General features: G+C 37.7%; 1 protein-coding gene across 11 annotated transcripts in view; it reads left to right on the top strand.

Moving 5' to 3' along the window:
• The window catches only part of SLIT2 (slit guidance ligand 2), a 380,574-nt gene that overhangs the window by 306,697 nt on the left and 58,798 nt on the right, over positions 1-15,079 (top strand). For 6 of the 11 annotated variants that reach the window (XM_040487040.1, XM_040487022.1, XM_040487051.1 and 3 more), the window contains 4 exons: positions 369-440; positions 919-990; positions 2,624-2,695; positions 5,730-5,893. In XM_040487040.1, coding sequence (XP_040342974.1) covers positions 369-440; positions 919-990; positions 2,624-2,695; positions 5,730-5,893 — 380 coding nt within the window. Of the gene's footprint in view, positions 1-368; positions 441-918; positions 991-2,623; positions 2,696-5,729; positions 5,894-6,237; positions 6,271-15,079 lie in introns of all 11 variants that reach the window. The other 5 variants (XM_040486997.1, XM_040487032.1, XM_040487006.1 and 2 more) reach the window with 1 other exon arrangement.

Raw genomic sequence — 15,079 nt, 5'->3', positions numbered from 1 at the left:
CCTCACAAACCCTGAGGTCATGACCCGAGCCGAGATCGAGAGTCAGACTCTTAACCAACTGAGCCACCCAGGAGCCTCTAAAATTTCTGTTTTGAACTGAAACCTGGCACCAGTGCCCGCACTTACTGCAGTGGCCAAAGCAAAACATATCATCGCTTCTAATTTCAACAGGCAGGGGCGTGAATAATTATGAATATTACGATGTACCTCAGAGGGTTATCCAGTGTTTCGTTATTTTCAGGTAAAAGCTGAGTGCTAACCGTGCAGCTGTGACTGAACAAGAAGAACCTTCTCTTTCTAAGAATCACTAATATTTCACTTCCTCTGGTAACAGTAGACTCCTTTTTTTTTTTCTTTTTCTTTTATAGAGACTTAAGTAACAACCGAATAAGCACCCTTTCTAATCAGAGCTTCAGCAACATGACCCAGCTCCTCACCTTGTGAGTGCGAAAATGTGATATGGACTGTTTATCAATTCACTGGACTAAAGGCATTTTCTAGGCACTTGGATGTTCCCTGTTAACAAGATAGATAGTTTGCCCTCAGGGAATATAAATATTGTTGGGAGAAACAAACAAAACCTCAGTAAACAAATACAGATATTGTTAAAGTGCTGGGTTCTATAAAAGGAGCAAAGAATAATTTACACTTGTGGTGGGGTTGGAAGAGATCCTTAAGACAGACTTCTGAGGAAAGCCACCTGAGAGAGGGAATAGGCTGGGGAAGGAAGCATTCTAGACTGTATTTAAAAATAAATATGTTGTATTAGTGAAAACACAAACATTAAAGTATTATGCATCGATATTCTCAATTTATAAAATGCTAAAACAACCCTTTTCTTAACTGCTGCATTTTTAAAATGACATTTGGCCATTTGGGGATATCTGAGTAAAACAAATCGACTATGTATGCTTTCAGAATTCTTAGTTACAACCGTTTGAGATGTATTCCTCCTCGAACCTTCGATGGATTGAAGTCTCTTCGATTACTGTAAGCATCTTATGCGCAGTGAAATATCTCTTATCTCAGGGATCTGAGTTTTGACTTGTGTTTTTAATGATTTGGGGATACTTTTGATGTACACATTAGGATTTACTGCAAATTTGAAAATAGGAAGATTACTTCTTTCCCCATATCATACTCAACAGCTTTTATTTGAAGAACACCACATTGTTGGTGTGGTCATTTATTTGGCAATAGATAATATGTATGTTTCATATAGATCCAACTAATTTTGAAAGAAATGTACGAAATGTTCATTTCTTTAAAGATTGCATTATCTATGAGTACATTTTTACTCTAAAAATGTATTTTAAATATATGAAATGAAATATGATTCTCAGTCACAATCCCCTCACCCAGAATTAACAATTAAACAGTTTTGTCTTGTCTTCCGGTCCTCTTTTATATGCATTTGTTTTTATATGCTGGTATATGTATGCCCACAGCTATATAACTTTAAAAAAACATAAATAGGATTTGTTCTTATTCTGTCATTGGCTCATCTTATTTAACAATATGCTTTAGACCATTTCTGTTCCATCATCTAGAAATATCCCTCAACTATTTAACTGGCACAGAGTATTCCATAGGACGAAGGAACCATAACTTATTTAATCGTCCTCATCTTTTGCTATCACGTGGCTTGATTCCAGACTTGTGTTATCCCTTACAGGGCTGGAGCAAGCATCCTACACATTCACCTTACTGTTAACTGTACTGGGAGAATACCAAAAGTAACTGTCAAGTTGCCCCCCTAAAAGAAGGATTTGTCAGTTTACAAATTTATTTTCCACCAACTCTCCTTTAATAGAGCACCTATTACAAAGCACTCTGGCAAATACTGAATAGTATTAATCCTTTCATTCTTGTTCTATGACAGATTGTGTACCTGTTTTAATAGAGTACCTGTTTCAAAGCACTCTGGCAAATATTGAATAATGTGAATAATTCTAGGATAGGTTGAATGTTATTTTCCATTCCTGTTTTAATTTGAAATTCCAATAACTAGAGCATTTGTGCATATTTTACTCTTTTATTGAGCATTTGTGTTTCTTATTCCATGAGTCTGATCATATCATTTCCTATTTTCTATTGAGTGCTTTGTCTTTTCCTTATTAACATACATGTCTTTATGCATCTACTACTTGACTCTAAGTTTGCAGGTCTTTTTACTAAGGAATTAATCCTTGTGTCTTATATATTTTGCAGATATTTTCCATTCTGTTCCCTATAGGTTGTCTTTCATATTAATTATGGATGTATTTTGCATTGTCAAAAATGTATCAGTCTCCTTTATGGTTTCTGAGTTTTATATAGTGCTTTGAGAGCCTTTGCCATCTTATGTTCAGAAAAAGGAGATCTCTATTTATTAAATACATTTTTAGTTTTATTTTTATATTTAACTCATCTATCTAGAATTGATTTTATGTATGTTATGTGACATAAGAACTTTTCGTTTTCTCAAATAGATACCTAATTATACCAAGACCATGTCTTGAATAGATCATATTTACTGTGCTGATTTGAAGTGCTTAGTAGAAACTAAAATCTCACACGTGTTAGAATTTTTCTGAACTCGCTGACGTGTAAGAAATTTAATATTGCTTTTTCTTGCTTTTAGTTCATTACATGGAAATGACATTTCTGTTGTGCCCGAAGGTGCTTTTAATGATCTTTCTGCATTATCACACCTGTGAGTACCTAGTTCATGAATGTGGGTTTAGGGTCAAACTCTCCCTGGTGAGTGAGTTTGGAACATACAGCCCTCTGCCACCCCTTTCCTGTCACATCATGAGATGTGATTGGTTCCAGCTTTAAAGAAAATGTGAAGATTTCAGTCTAGATGCAGTGCCTTCTGCAAGATAGCCTTAATTTATTCTTCTGGCCCTTACTCTCCATTAACTAATGGAGTGGGATTCTCTTTACTTAGCTAATAATGTCTTCTTACAAACATGGCTCTCCAATTTCCTAGCTATGGATTTTCTCTTAACGTTCTCTGATCCTAGAATACCAGTTCCTCTCCAATTCAGTCTGTTCAAACCTTGTATCATCCAGGTGACTTTCTAAATATTATGTCCTTTATGAAGCCTATCTTGATATGCTCAAACCAGACTCATTTATGTAGCAAATACTACTGAGTACTGGATATGGCACCTTGCAAAAAAATAAATTAGAAATGGTTCAAGACTTCATAGTATGATAGGAGGAAATTGCCAAATTCTCATACTGGGTGAAATGTGGGGTTTGTTTTGTTTTGTTTTCTTCCTTTTCTTTGTGCTCTTGTCTCATAGGACCCTGTACCTCCCTATTTTTTGCAAGTAGAATAAAACAATATAAAATATGTGATAAATGGGGTCCAAAAAAAACTCGTCTGGGCCAATTTCCATTATTGTATTATTTATAGTTGTAGTGTTAAGGTCATGGCAAACCTGGAGCGAAGTTCCAGGAACACATTTGGATCTAAAACTTCTTTGTGTCAGGGTGGGTTTGGCGCCACCTGGTGGTTTTTATGTTTAGGCCCAAATAGTAGTATCCCAGCCTCCCAGTTCCCCAGAAATTGCCTGTCATGTTATCTCGTGGCTTTGCCTTCCTCTCCAAACCCCACTAAACCCCAAGAAGATACGTGTGAACAATTGAGAAAGGGGGATGGGCAGAGGAGAGGAGCCAATAGTCAATCTTGCTATATCTGAATGTGCTTTACTGGGCCCCGTTAATCAATGTAGGTTTTTTTGTCTGTCTGTCAGACTGTTGGGTGCCTATAGTTAGTATCCCTTCCACTAAACCATTGGGTCCCAGGAAGAAAAACCTCCACTTTTTCATGTCTGAACTCCAGCATATACCTCAGAGTCCACACCAGGGCTACTCATCTACAAATTCCATGGATGTCATCTGCATGAGATAGAGTGTGGTGAAGGCTTCTAGCTCAGGGGTGCAGAGCTTGGTACTGTCTGGGAGAGTACGCAACATTAAGAAGAAAGTAGCCAGGGGCACCTGGGTGCTCAGTCGATTAAAGGTTCTGTTCTTGGTTTCAGCTCAGGTCACCATCTCACAGTTCGTGAGTTTGAGCCTCGCACCGGGCTGTGTGTTGATAGCGTGGAGCCTGCTTGGGATTCTCTCTCTCTCCCTCTCTCTCTCTGCCCCTCCCCTGCTCACACACGCGCGCACTCTCTCTCTCTCTCTCTCTAACTAAATACATAACCTTAAAAACAATTAAAAATAGAAGAAGAAGAAAGTAGCCATTCTGCTAGTGTTAGAGTGACTTATCAGAAAAGGCAGCTCAGGGAAGGCACCAACTTCTCGCATGAGCACCGCCACTAACGATAGAGGCGGTTTGAATATCTCTTGCCATGTGCCTTGCTCTGTCATGTATTTCTTTCGTGCATTTGTCTTTGACTCTCTAGATCATAAAGAGCTCTGCTCCATTCACTTTCTCCACTGCATCCCCTTGCAGAGTAAGGACTTAGCAAATGTCAGTAGAGGTGGCACCAGGTGACTCAAAACATAATTTTGCTCATTTTTAATTTAGAAGAAAAGTTTTAATCTGAGCATAACAGTTACTGTACTCCAATTCTTGGTTAAAGTTGGGCATTAAAACTGCGACAGTATAAAGTATTATGGTTTTACAAGTATATTTGGGGCCTTTCTTCATGAAAGAGTAAGTTTAATTGTACTTAGACTATAGCCTAGAAGCATTACTAATCACAAGTTGATTATAAATCAAAATTAATCCATTTTAAATGCCACTTTATGCATGGACTACTTCTGCCAAGCTTGGCAAATTTACAAAACCCATGGAGTAACTTCTCTGGCCTCAGTTTCACAATCTGTAAAATGAATTAGTAATACCGTTGACCTCATGAAGTTGCCATTTAGGACAAAATGAGGTAGTTTGTAGAAGTGGCTCAGCACAGTACCTGCATATTGTAAAATCAATGTTAGCTATCATCTTGATTACTTTTGCTGTCACTACTACTGCAAATGTGAGTGGGAACCAAAGATCTAAAATAAAGGACTTTACAAAGGGACTGACACCTAGGGAAGGTCCAGATCCACTCTGGTGAACCGGCTCTGTGCATCTTTATTATTTCATGCCCTTTCTTATCTCTGTGACTGTGCACTTAGTAGCCTTTTACCCCGAGACATCCTTCCCAATCTTTTCCGCCTCCTTGAATCTAACTGTGTAAAAGTTCATACTTTTAACCACCAGCCTCCCAGGAAAGTTATTTACAAGGTGACCCTGGTCACAGTCACCTTGTAAATACTTCTACTGTTGCACTTCTAATGCCAATGATTTGCATGTTTGAGTATATGTTAATCACCTCTGCAGAAGGAGTTCTTTGGGGTTAGGAATAATGTATTATTTATGTTTGGGTCCCCAAAACCTGGCATAGTGATTGGGTTCCCAGTAAATAATTGATGAATGAACTAAGTATAATCTGCATGTCGGGTGATGTTGCATCCAATATAAACCTGTCTCTGCAAATACAAGAAGACCTTGTAAAGACCAGGTAAATTTTAAGACTGGTGACAAGTCTCTAAATCCCAGCTGCACATAATTCAGGAAAATGGCGAATCCCTGATGTTTCCATTTTCTTCCAAATTGTTATCAGTAAATCTATAGGGATTTTCTACTGAGCATCACTTTGAGTTATGTTCCTTTAGGAAATAACAATACTTCCATACTGTGTGTGTGTATGTGTGTGTGCTTTTGTGGTGTTGTTTTCCAGAGCAATTGGAGCCAACCCTCTTTACTGTGATTGTAACATGCAGTGGTTATCAGACTGGGTAAAGTCGGAATACAAAGAACCTGGAATTGCGCGCTGTGCTGGTCCTGGAGAAATGGCAGATAAATTATTACTCACAACTCCTTCCAAAAAATTTACATGTCAAGGTATGATCTTTCACCATTTGTACTTCTGTAAATAAAAATCCACTGCATTAATTTAAGAGGAAAAACGTTGCTGCTAGACTTCAAAGGTAGAGCTGAACGGCCCCTAGTAAATAATTCCTAATTCTACCCAGTGCTCATACAGGACTGAGCCGTTACCTGAGGAGCCCAAGTAAAGAACTAGGCTTTGCAAATAAATTGCAGAAATAATTAAGTGGATATATCTAAGTTTTCTTTAAAATGTATGGAGAAATGAAGAGTTCACGGTTTCTGGAAATTTCTCTGATAGCCTCTAACAAGTCAACTGTTTTGCTTTTGCCTTGTCTGAATATGTGCCCTGTTCTTAGGGCTCCCAGGGCCCTGCGGCTTCCTGAGGCCAGGTAAGGAGAAATAAGCCCTCCCGAGTCTTCAGGCCAAACCTTCTGACTTGCCTCCTATGTCCATGTGGGTGTCCCTTGCTTGTTTATATTCCTTTCTTTTCCCTTTGTTTTATGTATTTATGGATTTTAAATAGTGCCTTAGTAACAAATACTTTTTTTTCTTTTATTACAAAAGTAATACATGCCCAAAAGAGAAAATCCACAGAATGGGAAAATGTTAATGATAAATATTATATTTCTACAAGAACTAAAATTAAGCATTCATAATAATACCCAGAGATAACTACTATTGAACTGTTTTATAGTAAGTCTGTTTTATGCGCAAAACTAAATCCTAGGTTTCGTGGAGCATAGAGAAGAGAGTGGTATGGTCTTGCCTTCCGAGGCTCGCAAACCTAGCTGAAGAGATAAACTTTCAACACTTGAGCATTTTAGGTAGGAAGGCATCAAAGTAGGTCATGTACAGCAGTGGGTCACGGTATGAATTTCCAGCTTCACTTTTCAATACTTAAATAACTTGAATTTAATAGATGAACCTAACCAGCCGGTGCCTCAGTTTCCTTGTGTGTAAGCAGAGATGAAGATAGTACAAACCTCAAAATGTTTTGTGAAAATTAGATAAGTTACTATATGTGACATCAAAAAAAAAAAAAAAAGTGAAGAAAATGCCGATGTCGCAGAAACAGTGAATAGAATGGTACATTCCAGGGGTTGGAGGGAAGGGGGAAATGGGGAGATGTAGGTTAAAGGCACAAACTGTGAGTGATACGAATAGTAAGTTATGAGGACCTAGTGTCGAGCCTGGTGAGCATAGTTAATAATATGGTATCTTCTGATTGGAAAATTGCTGAGAATCAATCTTAAGCTTTCTTACTACACACACACAAAGGTTAACTCTATGAGAAGGTGGGTGTTCTTAGTACCTTGACCCTATTAATCATTCCACGGTGTATGTGTATATCAAACCACCACATCATCACACCTTTTAAGTATATACAATTATGTTTGTTAATTGTTCCTCAGTACAGCTGGAGAAAAAGATTAGTTGAATTAATATGTGTAAAACACACTGCCTTACACACAGTAAGCACTCTACAGGTTAGCTGACACTTTTAGCATCATAGCATTTCAGAACACCAACAAAACTGTGATGTAGGGCAAACAATGTTTTGTTGATAAAAGAAGGAATTTCCAAAAACTGTATTCCCTTGAAGCATTTTTTTAAATGTTTGTTTATTTTTGAGAGAGAGAGAGAGAGAGAGAAAGAGAGAGAATGCAAGAGTCAGGGATGGGCAGAGAGAGAGGGGGACAGAAGATCCAAAGTGGGCTCTGTGCTGACAACAGCAAGCCCGATGCGGGGCTCGAACTCACAAACCGTGAGATCATGACCTGAGCTGAAGTCAGACACTCAACCAACTGAGCCACCCAGATGCCCCGCATTGTTCTTTTTCCTTGAAATTCTGTTTGTCTCCTTGACTTTCTATTTCCAGCAACTCAGTGAATTGTCTCATTTTTTGCTACAAATGTATATAATTTGAATTTTTAAAATTTCCTGCCACCAGAAATGTTTGGAGTTTTTAAATTTTTCCTAAAATTGAATTGCTGTTAATACTCATATGAGCACCATTTCTTGGGATAGCATAATTATTTATCACCATGTTAATATTTTTATTAAATCTGAAAGTAAAATTTTATTGGAAATACCTCTCTGAAATTATGTGCATTGGTTGCCAGAAGCTTTGCAGATAACCAGTGTTTTAAATTATTCTTTTTGTAACTGCAGATGCTTTTGGGGGGCATTGCCCCAAATTTCTGGTGTGCTGAGAGGTATATCATTGTTTTTTAAAGTGGAGGCGGTTGTCAAACGGGAGATAGGGAAGGAGAAACTGGCATTAAAAACTTCCTGTTAGGCTGGGGCACCTGGGTGGCTCCATCAGTTGAGCCTCCCGACTCTCGATTTCGGCTCAGGTCATGATCCCAGGGTCATGGGATTGAGCCCCACATCAGGCTCTGTGCTAAGCATGGAGCCTGCTTAAGATTCTCTCTCCCTCTGCCCCTCTTCCACTCACACACATACACTCTCTCTCTCTCTCTCTCTCTCTCTCTCTCTAAAATAAAAAAATAATAATTAATTAAAAAAAAACAGGCATCATTTGGCAGATGGGTTTTAGAAAGATTACATGGGGAAGTTGAGAAACTGTAAACTGATTTTGTTATTCTACTCCATACAACAGATACTTCTTCCTTCTGAACAATGCTGGTGCTTATATATATTTTTCAAAGTTTAGAGTTCCCTGGAGATAGTTCCTTTAAAAATATTTCATGATGATATAAATTTGAGACAAGCTACATACTTATATTCAGTTCTTTGAGTGTCATAGTTCACATTCATTTATTTAAGTGTTCTCAGAAGTCTGACACACGCATGAGCGAGGCAGAGGGGGCAAAGGGAGAGAGAGAGGAGAGTCTTAAGCAGGCTCCAACCACAGCATGAAGCCCGATGCAGGGCTCGATCCCACAACCCTGGGATCATGACCTGAGCCAAAATCAAGAGTTGAATGCTCAACTAACTGAGCCACCCAGGTACCCCAAATTTTATTTAATTTAAATTTAACCTGAAAGAGTCACGTGCAGCTACTGGCTACCATGTTGGATAGCATGGTTGCTACAAAAGCTCAGAGGAAGACATTGCATCAGAAGAGAGTGGCTGTGAAAAGTTGAGTGCAGGTTTATGGAAGCCAGTTGTTTGGACCAGCTGGCGAGTGTGAGGAAGGTGCTACAGGAGCAGAGCTGTGTTATAGAAAATGCTGGAACTGTGGTTTAGTTTAGTATTCACTAAGTTCTCAAGTCAACTGCATGTATTTGAAGGCATGCCCAAAGCTGGGTAACAGACAACATGGTTGTAGGGCAGGGGACAAGAGTGTAGACATTCAGAACTCCACAAATATAATGTAATTGCATTTAGCAGACTTGAAGATTAACTTGGTTTTTCTATAACTTAATACACTTTTGGAGTGATAGCAAACTTTGCAACTCAGAATGCCCTTTGCCAGCATTTCTTGGCATTTGTCAAAATATTGTGGTTTCGTTGTCTGCAAGTTGAAGATTTATGGCAGCGCAGAATGCATCTCTGCACGACGACTACCAATAATAAATAACAACAGCTCATATTGAGTGGTTTGCACCATGCTGAGGATTTTACATAGATTTGTATCTCTTATAACCTTTATATCCTTACTAAACTAAGTACTGTTCTTTCCCCATTTAAGAGATGAAGATATTATAATTTAGAGAGATTAAACAATTTGTTCAAAATCACTCAGCTGCTAAAAGAAGGAACCAGAATTTTTGCTATAAATTATTTTTTTAATGTTTATTTATTTTTGAGAGAGAGGGAGCATAAAGGGGGAGAGGGGAAGAGAGAGGGAGGGAGACACAGAATCCGAAGCAGGTTCCAGGCTCTGAACTGTCAGCACAGAGCCTGACGTGGGGCTCCACCCCACAAACCGTGAGATCGTGACCTGAGCCGAAGTTGGACACTTAACTGATGCCCCGAGGAGCCATAATTTTTGATCACTGACTCTAGTGCCTGCCACCGAAGTTTACTTTATAATTCTCAATAAAAATATTCTCAAAACAAATGATCCATATAAATAAATTGCCATTCTGCTGTTGAAACATACTTAGAAAATGAGAGTTTCGAACCACTTTCATGAGCTCTGCTAGAAATATTTATTCATAATAAGTGGATTGGTAAAAGACGAAGTATTCTAATCTATTCATTAAAATGATCCACTCTAAGAAATCTACGGAGTACTGAGTTTTTGAGCTAACATGCCTTGTGAGCTCGAAAGCAATGAAATGACACCTCTTTAAATATTTTGTAATTTGAGTTTTTAATATTTTAACTTTTCCCATAGTTCTATCAGTTTAATATGTTTTATTTCATTCATGAAAATCATGAAAATACATGCTCCTAATATTAAGATTTGTAAATAAGTAACTTCTTTTTTTATTATTGCTTTTATTTTCTTAGAGAGAGAGACAGAGTGTGAGTAGGGGAGGGGCAGAGACAGAAGGAGACAGAGTCCGAAGCAGGCTCCAGGCTCTGAGCCATCAGCATAGAGCCCAATGCGGGGCTCGAACTCACAAACTGTGAGATCATGACCTCACATGAGGCCCATGACTGAGCCGAAGTCAGTTGCTTAACTGACTGAGCCACCCAGTCCCCCCTAGATTTGTAAATAGTAATTTAAAATTACAACAGGAAAATGAATATCCTTTAATTGAAGACATGTTTATATAGCTATATTTAAATATATTTTAAAATGTTTTCTCTGCTAGGATAGGCTAGGCTATTATTTTGAGTAATAAATTCAGTTAATACAAATTTTATACTACATTTTTTAGAATATTTTCTTTATGGTATTATCTCATAGTTTCAGGTACAAGGGAAATAAATAAACTGGATGAAATAGATTATCAGAGAATATTTAATTAATACCAGGTTAGAACATTCTTGAGTGGGAAGCAGATGGTCATGACTTTTCTTTAAAACCCAGATGTCTAGTCTTCATCTTTTAAATATCAGTGACGTTAGAATGATCCAAAAGTCTGCGATAAAGTGGAAATTCTCTCCCTGTGGAATTCAGGATATTGTGAATTTCTAATATTCTGTTTCTTGTTCTTGGTTCAGAAATACTTAGCTATACAGACAGCTAAATTGTTCACTTTTAATTTGACAGACATTTATCAGACACTTAAATGTGCCAAAGAGTGAACAGTCTAATGGAAATGAATGATATATTCCTTTTTTCATTCACCATATATTATATGAGTTCCTTTTATGCACCAGGCACAGTTCCAAGGTATTAAGAATATAGTCATGTCATAAACAGGACAGAGAAAAACCCTTGTCTTTATACAGTTTATATTCTACTGATAGATACATTTAAATCTATAATTTCAAAACAATATGGAGGTTTGGCAATAAAAGTATATATTCAAGATGCTAATAACATATATCAAAATCAAACAATCATGGGGCACCTGGGTGGCTCAGTTGGTAGGCGTCCAACTTCAACTCAGGTCATGATCTCATGGTTCGTGGGCTCAAGCCCTGCATCGGGCTCTGTGCTGACAGCTCAGAGCCTGGAGCCTGCTTTGGATTCTGTGTCTCCCTCTCTCTCTGCCCCTCCCTTGATCACGCTCTGTGTCTCTCTGTCTCTCAGTGATAAATAACCGTTAATAAATAAATAAATAAATAATCCAAACTATAAGTAATGAAAAATTCACTAAATCAGTTTTGAAGTAATATTTAGAGCTGGGTCAAATATTTTTTACATTTTCAAATTTAATACCACCAACACATAGTTATAGCTTTGAAACAATCTTAGCTTTGGGGGGATTATGATTTGCACACTGGCCAAAGAAAATTTTTTCAGGTTTGTACATAGGTATTTGCTTTTGGCAAATAACTTTAAGGAAAAAAAAGGACGATTTTTCATTACCCTTTGAAAACTTAAAACACTGGAAAACTTGTAACTGACATTTATTTAATAGGTGATGAGAACCAACGATTCATATTCTGTTCTTAAATATTGTATGTCCATATTCAATCTGATATGATCAAGTTCCATGAAATAATTATCGTTCTTTTCCATTTAATTGTGGCTCAAGAAGTTCATTTATTTGCCCGAGTTCACACGTGTATGTACCAAATGGCTAAGCCTAGTAATCCCAGAGGTATAATACGCAGCTTTTGTGTTTTTGTTAAATCATCTATGGAACTCAAATTTATAAGGTTTTAACCCCCTATCATCTGTTGACCATCCCCAACACAGTAGTGAAAATAAAGAGATTCCAGCAATTTCCATCTTGCCAATTTCAATGGCTTCTTTTTTTAATCATCTTTATCTTTCATCTTAGAAGTTGGTAGTCATTTCTTATTGTATATTCTCTTTGCCTCTTCATTCCTTTGCTGACATCTTTTTCTTATATTCTTTAATGTTGACATACATGAGGTTCCCTCCCCACCCCTATTTAAATAATTGATTTCAATCCCACAGCTTCAAATATCAGCCATGATTTTTCTTAGGAACTTCAGATTCATATTCCCACTCACCTAGTGATTCCTCCCCTTATAGACTTGCAGAAACTTAAAACACATATTCCAAAACATGCATTTTCATTTCCCACATCCCCTTATAACTGCATTCTATAGTTGAGATACCCATGTGTCTGCTACTTAACTGTAAGATTTTCCAGAAGCTTCAGCATTTCACTTACCTTTGAACTCCCAAAGCTTAGCTTACTGCCTGGCACAAATTAGATCCTCAATAAATATTCGATAAGTGAATGACCTAGTGATGGAATGTTATTAAAAATAATGCTTAAGAGATGCAGCAGTGCAATAGCAAGTGGGGCTTAGAGTTTTGGAGTTTGAAATAAAACCTCCTTTTAGTTAATTATGCCCAACATCAAATATCTCCTACATTTTTCCTGAGTTGTCTGTGACGTACCTTTGACTTTATACAAGGGCGCAGTGCTAGAGGATTCTCTTACTTGACTTACATTTCCAAGAGATGCCAGAATGAAGGCAGATTCTGAGATATAGTTAGAAATTTGTGTCTGGAGCTTTTAGTAATAAATCAAAGTGAGGTGCAATTCTCAGTGGGTGGCAATATTGGTGTCAGGTGCATACGTAGTGATTTCAGTCAAGTAAGCAAGTCTGCCTGAAAGCTTTAATGGATTTGAGGTCCAGCAGTTTGTCTGTTAAAGATTAAAGTGACTGGCAAAGACAAATTGTTAACCAAACTTTTGGCTCAATTTCCCTTTGAATTATTAGGCTAAATGCACTTCCAATCCATATAGCTGATGCTAGAGGACTCTCTTAAGTCAAGGCTAACTCTTAAATCAACCTAGTTATCCTAGACTGACGTCTTTCATTTCAGGGACGTTAGGAAACTCTGTTTTCTTGAAGCTAGTTGTTGTGGTTTTTTTTTCCTCCTCTGTGGCACACATCTTAAGAGGACTAGTGTGTTGGCAATAATTTAAAATTCTTTAGACCAGTTAACTTTGGGCAGGTGGAAAGATTGAAGATTGGTGAAGATATCAGCAAGCAAGCTGCAGTTCCTTGCCAAGCAGCAATGCAAGATAAAAAAAACTCTGCTTCTTAATATTAATGATGTTTCCGGCACTTGTGTCAAACTTACAAATCGCAGTTGCAGTCTACTTAAACACAGAAAATCATTAGCTCTGGGTATTGTTACCCAATGGATAATTATCTCTCAGCTCCCCCTGTCCTTTCCCCATGGTTTTGATAATAATAGTCCCTACACTTGGCCCAAATTTCAGCAGCCCCTGGCATCGACAGAAGGTAGTCAGTGAACCTATAATGAATGAATAAATAGCAGGCTCTAGTTCTCCCTTGTCTATGCTAAAGTTGGAGTAAACAAGCAGACGAAGACTTCTATTCTCCTTCTAAGTGAACCACTCGTGTTCCTTTCAGCTACCTACCAACTCTCTTTGGAGGTCTAGGGAAGACTGTCAGAACTTCCTGTGGCTTATGTGCTTGCTCTCACTATGTTTTGTACTCAAAACTCATTACCATCTCATTTAATGCAACCCATTGAGATGACTGCCATTACCCTAACTCCACACACTTACTAACAAATCTAGATTAATAACTTAGCTTGATGGGCTTGAGATTTCTCTGTCCAAGATTACTTGCATTATGATAAGAGACTTGTCTAAATCCAATCCCGGGACATCTTCTTTCATCTGGGAATAATCAAGTGTGCAAAATTCTACATGTATTTGTTTGTTCCCAAAGAGTTATGCTCTTCTACAATTTTATTGTGACTTTAATTAGCATCTCTTTTTAGCTCTGATATCATCTCCTTGTTATAGAAACAGATTAAAGATGTCATTCCCATTGAATAAGAGCTTTGCAGGAGGGATCTCAGAGAAAGTATCCTGGGTGGAAAATGATTCACAGATTGAAGGCAAAGAGAAAATAAAAGGCTTAGCAGAGGGGCAAAATATGATGGGGAGACAAATGAGAGAAGAGAGCTAGATATAAGAGATATAATTCTGAAGACTTAGAATATAGAAATGAGCAGATTTAGATAAACCAGGTGGATTTAAAAATCACATTATAGAAAGGATGCTTAGTTGGATGGAATCATAATCTAAATAAGAAAATAAAATAAGTAATAAAGACAAAATAAATAAGAAAATTATATCATTTTTAAGATATTATTAAATTATTTGGAGGGAAGCCTGGGTGGCTCAGTCAGTTAAGCATCTGACTTCAGCTCGGTCATGATCTCATGGTTTGTGAGTTTGAGCCCCACATCAGCCTCTGTGCTGACAGCTCAGGGCCTGGAGCCTGCTTTGGGTTCTGTGTCTCCTCTCTCTGTTCCTCACCCACTCATGCTCTCTCTGTCTCTCAAAAATAAATAAACATTAAACAAATTTAAAAGAACAAAATAATAAAATGAAAATAAATAAACATTTAAAAAATTTTAAGAAACTATTTGGAATGGATACAACTCACAGTCTTTTGAATTACCCTTCACCAAACTCAGGCACTAGGAATAAGAAATTATCTTTGAAGAATTGACTTTTAAAGAGGGGTTTGAGGGGCACTTGGCTGGCTCAGACAGTTAAGTGTCCAGACTTCGGCTCAGGTCATGATCTCATGGTTTGTGAGTTCAAGGCCCACATCGGCCCATTTCAGATCCTGGGTCCCTCTCTCTCTCTGCCCCTCCCCCATTTGTGCACACTCTCTCTCTCTCTCTCTCTC

The sequence above is a fragment of the Herpailurus yagouaroundi genome, unplaced genomic scaffold (genome assembly GCF_014898765.1).
Source record: "Herpailurus yagouaroundi ecotype Mexico unplaced genomic scaffold, PumYag 28, whole genome shotgun sequence".
In the NCBI taxonomy this organism is placed as follows: Eukaryota; Metazoa; Chordata; class Mammalia; order Carnivora; family Felidae; genus Herpailurus; species Herpailurus yagouaroundi.
The sequence above is the reverse complement of the archived record's forward strand: the minus strand, read 5'-3'. Positions and strand labels throughout refer to the sequence as shown.